Below are 11,256 nucleotides of genomic sequence, written 5' to 3' on the forward strand. Positions count from 1 at the left end.
TCTTGTTCATTTTGATCTGAAACACAAGACTGATCCTAAATCAGCAACCCTACTCTGAGATGTTTGATGCACATTACAGACCCAGGTCTGTAGGCCATGCCCGTACATGACTCCATACCATAATATCCCTGCTTCCTGTCTCCCTTAGTGACGGTAACTTCCTGTATGACTCTGCCTCCTGGCAACAAGGCACCAATCAGCAGCCAGGCGCCCTCTCTGTGGTAACCACTGTCTGGGGCGTGACCAATCCCTCGCACAGCCAGGTAACGGACCAGGCCAATTATGTCTCCTTCCTCACCCCCCTTCTCTCATCCATCCTGCTATCATTATCATCTTTTCCGTCCATCAGCCATCCCTCTTCCATCCCCCACTCCTACGTCCATGTATTTAACCTTGTTTGAAGGAGAGCAAATATCTTTGGCAGCATTCCAGGCCGCCTACATAGCAGTTGTTCACCAAATCTGACAAGGCCTGGATTAAGTGTTTTAACATGTTAGTAACCGCATCAGTGATATTCCAATCCTGCTACAATGTAGATGACACAGCTTTTGATTATTTGTTCATTTGTACAGTATAAGTGCTTTGCAGACTGTATGGAATGTCAATGTCTTTTTCTTATTTTCTACCGGTTTCCTGTTTCCACTACCTATCCACTTCCTGTGTTACCCCGTCTAGGTGTTTGGCGCGCCCATGGGTCCGGGCGGGAACTCTGGAGGTCACATGATGCAGGGCAGTGGTGGCGGTGGGGGGATGAGTCCCGGTGTGAACCACCAGTACCAGAGCTATGGTGATAAGGGCTACGGACAACCAGGTCTCTACGGACGCCCCAACACCGCCTATAACCAAGCACCACCATATGGACAGAGGTAAACACCTTTTGACCTGTTTTTATGGTATATGTTCACCGGGGTCATGTTCATTAGGCATCAAACGGAAGAAAACGGAGTGCAACTGCGAGGTACTACCTAGGGTGTATTCACTAGGCACGAAATGGAAGGAAAAAATTGACTGAAATAGGGAAGGACTACCTGGAACATTGCACCGAATACATCTGTTTAACCTACAGCTATTGTAAGCAGTAATCATGAGCCTATAAACCAGAGTTACACTGTTAGCACTTAGGTGGTGTGCAATAGTAGGAAGACCACTTAGTGCAGGGTGAGCTGCATAATCAGCTCCAATGTAGATAACATGAGTAAGTCTACCTCTGATAAGCTTCCCAGTAAAGCATTAAAAACAATCAAGCAACACAGAAAAGTGCTAAAAATAGCCCATATTAACATATGAAGCCGAAGAAACAAGATCCAGTAAGTCAATAACTTGCTTGTAACAGATGACATTCATATTCTCTGAAACTCACTTAGATAATACCTTTGATGATACAGTGGTAGCAATACATGCTTTTAACATCTACCGAAAAGACAGAAATGCCAACAGAGGCGGTGTTGCTGTCTATATTCAGAAACACATTCCTGAAACACTTAGAAACAATCTAATGTTAAATACTGTTGAAGTAATGTGGCTACAGGTTCATCTGCCTTACCTAAAGCCCATTCTTGTGGGAAGCTGCTATAGACCACCAAGTGCTAACAGTCAGTATCTGAATAATATGTGTGAAATGCTTGATAATGTATGTGATATCAACAGAGAGGTATATTTTCTGGGTGATTTTTAAATATTGACTGGCTATCATCAAGCTTCAAGCTGTAACCAGTGCTTGCAACCTGGATCAGGTTGTCTGTCAACCTACCAGGATAGTTACAAACAGCACAGGAATTAAATCATCAACATGTATTGATCACATTTTTACTAACGCTGCAGATATTTGCTTTAAAGCAGTATCCAAATCAATAGGATGTAGTGATCACAATATAATAGCCATATCTAGGAAAACCAAATTTCCAAAGGCTGGGCTTAATATAGTGTATAAGAGGTCATACAAGAAGTTTTGTAGTGATTCATATGTTGATGATGTAAAGGATATTTGCTGGTCTGTGGTGTGTAATGAGGAGCAACCAGACGCTGCACTTGACGCATTTATGAAACTACTTATTCCAGTAACTAAAAAACACGCACCCATTAAGAAAATTACTGTAAAAACTGTTAAATCCCCTTGGCTTGATGAGGAATTGAATTGTATGGTTGAAAAGGATGAGGCAAAAGGTATGGCAATTAAGTCTGGCAGCTCAACTGATTGGCAAACATACTGCAAATTAAGAAATCATGTGACTAACCAAAATAAAAATAAACTACACTATGAAACAAAGATAAAGAATGATAGTAAAAAGCCAACTTGGCTCCTTCATTCATTGAATCAGATGGCTCATTCATCACAAAGCCCACTGATATTGCAAACTACTTTAATGACTTTTTCATTGGCAAGATAAGCAAACTGAGGGGTGACATGCCAGCAACAAACGCTGATGCTACACATCCAAGTATATTGTACCAAATTATGAAAGACAAGAATTGTACTTTTGAATTCCGTATGGAAGACAAGCCACCAGGGTCTGACAATCAAGATGGAAAATTACTGAGGATAATAGCAGACGATATTGCCACTCCTATTTGCCACATCTTCAATTTAAGCCTACTAGAGAGCGTGTGCCCTCAGGCCTGGAGGGAAGCTAAAGTCATTCTGCTACCCCCCCTTAGTAAACCCCCCCTTTACTGGCTCAAATAGCCGACCAATCAGCCTTTTACCAACCCTTAGTAAACTTATGGAAAAAATAGTGTTTGACCAGATACAATGCTATTTTACTGTAAACAAATTGACAACAGAATTTCAGCATGCTTATAGGGAAGGACACACAACAAGCACAGCACTTACACAAATGACTGATGATTGGCTGAGAGAAATTGATGATAAAATGATTGTTGGGGCTGTCTTGTTAGACTTCAGTGCAGCTTTTGACATTATCGATCATAGTCTGCTGCTGGAAAAACTTATGTGTTATGGCTTTACACCCCCCTGCTATAATGTGGAAAAAGAGTTACTTGTCTAACAGAATACAGAGGGTGTTCTTTAATGGAAGCCTATCAAATATAATCTAGTTAGAATCAGGAATTCCCCAGGGTAGCTGTTTAGGCCCCTTGCTTTTTTCAATTTTTACTAATGACATGCCACTGACTTTGAGTAAAGCCAGAGTTTCTACATATGCGGATGACTCAACACTATTCACGTCAGCTACTACAGCGACTGAAATGACTGCAATACTCAACAAAGAGCTGCAGTTAGTTTCAGAGTGGGTGGCAAGGAATAAATTAGCCCTAAATATTTCTACAACTAAAAGCATTGTATTTGGAACAAAACACTCACTAAAATCTAAACCTCAACTAAATCTTGTAATAGATAATGTGGAAATTGAGCAAGTTGAGATGACCAAACTGCTTGGAGTAACACTAGATTGTAAACTGTCATGGTCAAAACATATTGATGCAGTAGTAGCTAAGATGGGGAGAAGTGTGTCTATAATAAAGCGATGCTCTGCCTTAACAACACTATCAACAAGGCAAGTCCTACAGGCCCTAGTTTTGCATACCTTGACTACTGTTCAGTCGTGTGGTCAGATGCCACGAAAAAGGACTTAGGAAAATTGCATTTGGCTCAGAACAGGGCAGCACGGCTGGCCCTTGGATGTACACAGAGAGCTAATATTAATAATATGCATGCCAATCTCTCCTGGCTGAAAGTGGGGGAGAGATTGACTTCATCACTACTTGTATTTATGAGCGGTATTGACATGTTGAATGCACCGAGCTGTCTGTCTAAACTACTGGCAAACAGCTCAGACACCCATGCATACCCCACAAGACATGCCACAAGATGGGAGGCAAACAGTTCTACATAGAGCCATGACTACATGGAACTCTATTCTACATCAAGTAACTGACACCAGCAGTAAAACTTGATTAAAAAAAACACCTTATGGAACAGCGGGGACTGTGAAGCAACACAAACATTGGCACAGACACATGCATACACACATATACACACACACACATGGATTTATTACTGTAGATATGTGGTAGTGGTGGAGTAGGGGCCTGAGGGCACACACTGTGTTGTGAAATCTGTGAATGTAATGTTTTAAAATTGTATAAACTGCCATAATTTTGCTGGACCCCAGGAAGAGTAGCTGCTGCTGCTTTTGCAGCAGCTTATGGGGATCCATAATAAATACAATAAGGTTTGTGCTAATGAATACAACCCTGAACTTTTCTTCTCCATTGCAAAATGTGTAAAGTTTCATTAGCCGAATGAACAGAACCCAGGGCTCCAGTCAGTCAGACACATGGGGAGAATTTGAATTGCATTTGATTTGATTTCCTCTTCCTCTCAAAGCCCATTTGTTGAGAAGAACAGAGCAGAGGTCCCTACCCTCTGATCTTGTCATCCAATTGGTTTTGAGAAGGAATCAAGGAAATGCCATTGAGATTCTCCCATGGAGACTCCACTGGTGGAGGAAGATTTATTTCTGCTGTGTGAGTGAGTCATAGTGCTATGTGAAAATCCACGTCCTCTCCTCATCAAACCCATTGGATGAGAAAGACGGAGGTCCCTCCCCTCTGGCCTTGTCCTCCAATGGGTTTTGAGAAAGAGACGAGGAGAGAGGACGTGAGGAGTATGCAATTGAGATCTTCCCTATGTCACTGTGTGTGTGTGTCTCTGTCAAAGCAGCAGGCTGCGTCACTGCTGTCTATGGGGGGGTTCTTCATGGAGTCAGAACAACAGCTACGTGTGTCAGAGAGGGAGTCCCACCCACATCTCTGACCAAGCCACACGCACTCACACACACAATCAACACTCATTGTGCTTGGCCTCTATGGAGTGAGTTGCAAATAAAACTCCCTTTCTCTCCCGCCCCTCTCTCTCTGTGTGTGTGTGTCTTAGTTACTCTAATAATGGTGGTGGTGGAGGGGGAATGGGCCAACGCCCCCCCTCTGACTTCACCCAGGCTGCTGCCGCTGCTGTTGCCGCCGCTGCTGCCACGGCAACCGCCACTGCCACGGCAACAGTTGCCGCCATCCAGGAGAAGCAGAACCAGGAAATGAACTACGGCCAGGTAAGAGGCTCCACCTTACCGTGTGAGAACAGGAAACTGCTTACTAGGACAGCTTTCCTCTAAATAGTGGGCTATTTCTTAAACCATTTGTCAGGGGGACATTGTGCTTCTGTTTGGTTCATTGTTAGAGCTCATTACACACCCTGCAGGACAGAGCAGGAACTAACTCTGCCACACACACGCTCCAGACTCCAGAGACACGGGCTTGATTAGAGGGAGAACATAAGTATAAGACTGTTTACACGTCTACAGAATCTGTCTCTGAGGAGAAACCACACTGTAAGTCTTATCTCTTCATCTGTCTGTTTCTCTCCTTTTTTTATTTCTTTCTCTCTCTCCAGATGGGCGGAGGACCCTCCTCCTACAGTACCCAGTTCCTGTCCCACCCGGGCCCCCAGCAGGGTGGGCCCCGCGGCCCCCCGGGGATGAGCCCCAGTGGGATGGTCCAGTCCCGGCCTGGACAGCACCCCTCAATGGGGGGCATGGGGTACCCCTCGCACCCCTCCCAGGGTCAGGGCCAGAGGATGTCCCAGCAGCACCCAGGCTACCCAGCAGGTCAACAACAGGGGCTCAAACGCCCCTACCAATCTGAGGTACACTTAGAATATACACAGTGCAAACACATGCAAGACACTAACACGTGTCAACATGAGCTTACAAACTCCCTGTCCCTCCCCCAGGGTTTCCCAGGGCAGCAACAGTATGGTTCAGGGGGCATGTCTCCGTACCATGGTGGCCAGCCCCTCCAGTACCCCCCCGGCCCCCAGCAGCGCCCGCCCCAGTCCCCATCCTACCACCCCAACCAGCGCATGCCCCCTATGGCACAGTACCAGCAAGGACCACCCAACCCGGCACAGTACTACAAGGTAAGCAGTGAGATCACACTCCTGTGTTTAGGTTAACTTGTGAAAGGGGCTAGCAGTAATGCAGCCGACCCAAGACCACACACGCCCTCCATTTAATAGGGGTTCGATATCCGCTTACACCTTATTTGACTTCCCTTTCATCTCTTACATTTTTGTTCACCAATAAAAGCTTTTAAAATATGAAAGTGGAATGGAATTCTGTTTCCCTTAATAAAAATATATGTATTTTTAAAGTTCAAGTTATCAATATGGGCTTTTCAAGTAAGTATTTTACATTTCATTTACATCTGTCATTTAGCAGACACTCTTATCCGGAGCGAATTACATGAGCAATTAGGGTTAAGTGCCTTGCTCAAGGGCACAGCAACAGATTTTGTCACTTTCTCTGCTCAGGGTTTTGAACCAGCTACCTTTTCAGTTACTGGCCAAATGCTCTTAATCGCTACATGTTATTGACCGCTACCTCTTAGTGTCTGTGGTGATGCTGATCTTGTGCTGATGTTTTATTTAACCCTTATTTTACCAGGTAAGTTGATTGAGAACACATTCTCATTTACAGGAACGACCTAGGGAATAGTTACAGGGGAGAGGAAGGGGGATGAATGAGCCAACTGGAAGCTGGGGATGATTAGGTGGCCATGATGGTATGAGGGACAGATTAGTAATGTAGCCAAGACACCTAGGATAACACCCCTACTCTTACGATAAGTGCCATGGGATCTTTAGTGATGGCACCCTACACAGGGCAATGTCCCCAATCTCTGCACAGGGGGCATTGGGATATTTTTTAGAATAAAGTTAAGAGTGCCTCCTACTGGCCCTCCAACACCACTGATTATTGTGTGTGTGTTTAAACAGGAGCAGCAGTACAATGGGCAGCAGGGTAACATGCCACCAGGAGGCTACAACGCCTTCACACAGGCTGCTGTCAATGCGGTAAGCCACCTTGTGTGTAGCTTAGCGGTGTGGAGGAGATGGTCCTTTGCTTTGGAATGTTTGGGTCCTTTGCAAATGTAATTTATAATATAATTGTAATTTGTCGACCCAAATAAAGAACATGTTAGGCTGTGGCACACAGGGATTTTGTGTCAGCAATTACAGATTGAGCTAAATGGTTTTTCAATGCAAGTCATACGTTGACATATGATGGACAACAGAGATGATTGTCTGTAAAAAAAAAAAACTCACAATTGCTGTATGCAACTCATCTAAAAATAGTTGACTAGAGTTGACAATTAAATAATTAATTTAATTTACAATTTAATCTGTGTTCATGCATGTCTTTATAGCCGTAGTGTTATACAGTAACTGAATCAGAGGGGTTGGGTTAAATGCGGAAGACAAATTTCAGTTGATTGCATTCAGTTGTACAACTGACAAGGTATCCACCTTTCACTTTATGTATTGTAGCCTTATGATGATATCTTATATTTAAAACTCTCCCTCAGCAGGGTGGCCGGGTGATTCCGGGGTACCCCAGTTCTCCTTTGGGGGGTAACCCAACCCCTCCCATGACTCCAGGCAGCATGCCCCCCTACCTGTCACCCGGTGGGCCTGGACCAGACACCAAGCCCCCCTTCCTCCCCCAAGGCCCTGACATCAAGCCCCCCTTCCTCCCCCAAGGCCCTGACATCAAGCCCAACATCAACTCCCTACAGCCCCCCACTGGTGAGATACTTACTGCAACACACACTCCTTTATCATGTCATTGGACTAATGGAAATGTATTGAGAGAGACCTGGGTCGTGTTCATTAGACACCAAACGGGGGGAAAAACTGACTGAAATGAGAACTGCCTGGACATGTCCAGTAAAAAATGCACATTTTTGTTTTCCTTAATGAACATGACCCTGGGTCCAATTCATAGGTTAAATACCTGTGCACTCTCATGCCCCTCCCCCCTGTTTAGGTAACCCTAGCGACGACCTGCGGCTGACCTTCCCGGTGCGCGACGGCGTGGTGCTGGAGCCGTTCCGATTGGAGCACAACCTGGCAGTCAGCAACCACGCCTTCCAGCTGCGAGACTCCGTCTACAAAACCCTCATGATGAGGTCAGAGCCCAACGCCTCTCAGCCAATCACTCAGCCGTTACTGTGACGTGATCCAGTGTTTTTTTAATACCATAGAGTTTAGAGTTTTACCACATTATTAATTGATGACGCTGGTGTGTGTGCGTGCGTGAATCTGTTGACTGTGTGTCCTAGGCCTGACCTGGAGCTGCAGTTTAAGTGTTATCACCATGAGGACCGGCAGATGAACACTAACTGGCCCGCTTCCGTACAGGTACAATCACACTTACAGGTACAATCACACTTACAGGTACAATCACACTTACAGGTACAATCACACTTACAGGTACAATCACACTTACAGGTACAATCACACTTACAGGTACCCATTCAAATATATACACACACGCACAGAGAGAGAGATCAAAGCATAACAGATGTTTCCCAAGATGGCAGTGTTATAAGGTATTTTTTTTTTTTTTTTTTTTTTCCACATACAACTGGATCTATGTGCATGTACACACATCCAAATCAGAATGGGTTAGGCTGGGATTACGCTCCCCCAAGCGCTCTCACTTATGCTTGCGTAAAGTTACAAATTCTGGCATGCACCGAAATCTCAAAGTTGTTGTGGAGTCTCAGCAGAGTTCATCTAGTGCAGGGGTGGGCAGTTCCAGTCCTCAATGGCCTGATTGGTGTCACAGTTTTGCCTCAGCTAACACACCTGACTCCAATAATCACCTAATCATGATTCTCAGTTTAGAATGCAATTTGATTAATCAGTTGTTTGCTAGGGATGGAGAAAGTGTGACACCAATCAGGCCCTCGAGGACTGGAGTTGCCCACCCCTGATCTAGTGTTAATCCAGCCTTGGTTTCTGGGTTAACAAGTTGATGAAAGACAACCGTGAATTAGCTAGCCATTTGAGCCACTTCTTGGTTACACAGGGCAGCGTTCAGGAGGGTACAAGGTACTGAACATTGCAGATAGAAATACCATCAATGAAACTGATATGATTCCTTACTCAATATCTCTACTGTGGATGTCTGTTCTACACAACATATTTCTGTCCAAACGTTCCACAATGCTGCACCCTATACTGAAGGTGGCCCAAGGCCCATGTTCATAAATCGTCTCAGAGTAGGAGTGTTGCTCTAGGATCCGTTTGGCCTTTTAGCTCATAACGAATACGATCATATGATGATAACTCTGTGTTGTTGTCTGTTCACACTGCTATGCTTTATCTTGGCCAGGTCACAGTTGTAAATGGGAACTTGTTCTCAGCTAGCCTACCTGGTTAAATAAAGGTGAAATAAAAAATAAAGAAATAAAATATGGACAGCGGTTACCTGATCCTAGATCAGCACTCCTACTCTGAGGCCAGTGTGACGACTGTGACTAGCGTGTTAGCCGACCCTCCATTCACCTGTCTGTCATGTAGGTTTCTGGTCCTTGCTTACAGGTGAGTGTGAACGCCACACCGCTCACCATCGAGAGGGGCGACAACAAGACGTCCCACAAGCCCCTCTACCTCAAGCAGGTGTGTCAGCCGGGACGCAACACCATCCAGATCACCGTCACTGCCTGCTGCTGCGTAAGTGGGGGTGGGGGGGGGGGCATGGGACATGTATTGCACAGTGGGCAAAACTGTTTGCATTAATGACGTCATGTTTAGGAGGTATACTGTTTGTATAAGCATGTTTTGTTAACGTCTTTTTAAAATCTTTATCTGGTCAGAAAACCAGATTACAACCAAAATATGAGGTCTTAGCAACAACGTCTTGGTCTTGTCATGAAAATTCTTTCTTTACCTGGTTGTAACAGAGACCGGTTGGATGGAATCTGGTTTTATGACATCTTAACAACCAGTTTACAGCCAGAAAATTACTTCACCTGGCTAATTTTGCATGCTGGATGTGCACATCTGTTGGTCTGTAAGTGTTATGCAGGATCCAAATTAACCTCCCCCTGTCTCTCTCTCTCTCCCCCATCCCTTTCTCCTCATCTCGCTCTGTCTCCCTCCAGTCCCACCTGTTTGTGTTGCAGCTGGTCCACAGGCCATCAGTACGCTCGGTTCTGCAAGGTTTAATGAAGAAGAGATTACTGCCCGCAGAGCACTGTGTGTCTAAGAGTGAGTGGAACACACACACACAAACACATACTTGATTGACTGCCTGGTTGGTGCTCAGAAAGACAGACTTTGTCGCAATTCTCACCCGTTTTCTTGCCTGCCTTGTCTCCTCCCCCACCCCGCCATGTCCCTCTCCTCAGTTAAGAGGAACTTCAATAGTGGGACCATCCCTGGAACCACAGGGCTGAACGGAGAGGATGGTGTGGAGCAGACGGCCATCAAAGTCTCTCTGAAATGTCCCATCACCTTCAGACGCATCCAGCTTCCCGCACGGGGACACGACTGTAGACACATCCAGGTGAGAGAGACACACGCACACTGGTGAAAACATACACATACTATAACTCTAAACATCCAGGTGAGAGACTAGACACACACACACACACACCCTAAACGTCTGTCTGTCTCTCTCTCTCTCTGCAGTGTTTTGACCTGGAGTCGTACCTGCAGTTGAACTGTGAGAGAGGCACCTGGAGATGCCCTGTGTGCAAGTAGGTTAACAGAACCATTTGCTGTTTTTCCCATAGGTAGGCCTATTGTTTCTTAGTTAACTTGACCGTGTCTCTACTCCACAGTAAGAGCGCTCTACTGGAGGGACTAGAAGTGGACCAGTACATGCTGGGGATTCTAATTTACATACAGAAGTAAGTGTGTGTGGGCGGGAGGAGTCTTTCTATCCTTGTGGGGACCTAAAATCCCCCAAAGTCCCTACAAGAATAGTAAAACAAGGACAATTCTCCCTCGTAGGGACATTTCACACATCCCCATGAGGACAAATGCTAGTTTAAGCTTAGGGGTTAGGTTAAGAGTCACAGTAAGGGTTAGGGGTTAATGGTAAGGGTTGTGTCAGGCTAGGGGTTAATGGTAAGGGTTGTGTCAGGCTAGGGGTTAATGGTAAGGGTTGTGTCAGGTTAGGGGTTAATAGTAAGGGTTGTGTCAGGTTAGGGGTTAATGGTAAGGGTTGTCTAACCTGACCCAACCCTTACCATTAACCCCTAACCTGACCCAACCCTTACCATTAACCGCCCTAACCTGACCCAACCCCTAACCTGACCCAACCCTTACCATTAACCCCTAACCTGACCAACCCTTACCATTAACCCCTAACCTGACACCAACCCTTTACCATTAACCCCTAACCTGACCCACCTTACCATTAACCCCTAACCTGACCCACCCTTACA

General features: G+C 45.3%; 1 protein-coding gene across 8 annotated transcripts in view; it reads left to right on the plus strand.

Annotated features, from left to right (window-relative positions):
• LOC111961854 (zinc finger MIZ domain-containing protein 2) overlaps positions 1-11,256 on the plus strand; it is a 41,259-nt gene that overhangs the window by 11,579 nt on the left and 18,424 nt on the right. For 4 of the 8 annotated variants that reach the window (XM_023984446.3, XM_023984448.2, XM_023984442.2 and 1 more), the window contains 14 exons: positions 149-263; positions 676-866; positions 4,895-5,066; positions 5,408-5,659; positions 5,747-5,932; positions 6,791-6,868; positions 7,381-7,600; positions 7,842-7,983; positions 8,137-8,233; positions 9,383-9,535; positions 9,967-10,072; positions 10,213-10,370; positions 10,496-10,563; positions 10,648-10,716. In XM_023984446.3, the coding sequence (XP_023840214.1) occupies positions 149-263; positions 676-866; positions 4,895-5,066; positions 5,408-5,659; positions 5,747-5,932; positions 6,791-6,868; positions 7,381-7,600; positions 7,842-7,983; positions 8,137-8,233; positions 9,383-9,535; positions 9,967-10,072; positions 10,213-10,370; positions 10,496-10,563; positions 10,648-10,716 (2,007 nt within the window). The remainder of the gene's footprint in view (positions 1-148; positions 264-675; positions 867-4,894; positions 5,067-5,407; positions 5,660-5,746; positions 5,933-6,790; positions 6,869-7,380; positions 7,601-7,841; positions 7,984-8,136; positions 8,234-9,382; positions 9,536-9,966; positions 10,073-10,212; positions 10,371-10,495; positions 10,564-10,647; positions 10,717-11,256) is intronic. The other 4 variants (XM_023984445.2, XM_023984444.2, XM_023984447.2 and 1 more) reach the window with 4 other exon arrangements.

The sequence above is a fragment of the Salvelinus sp. IW2-2015 genome, linkage group LG4q.1:29, assembly GCF_002910315.2.
Source record: "Salvelinus sp. IW2-2015 linkage group LG4q.1:29, ASM291031v2, whole genome shotgun sequence".
Taxonomy (NCBI): Eukaryota; Metazoa; Chordata; class Actinopteri; order Salmoniformes; family Salmonidae; genus Salvelinus; species Salvelinus sp. IW2-2015.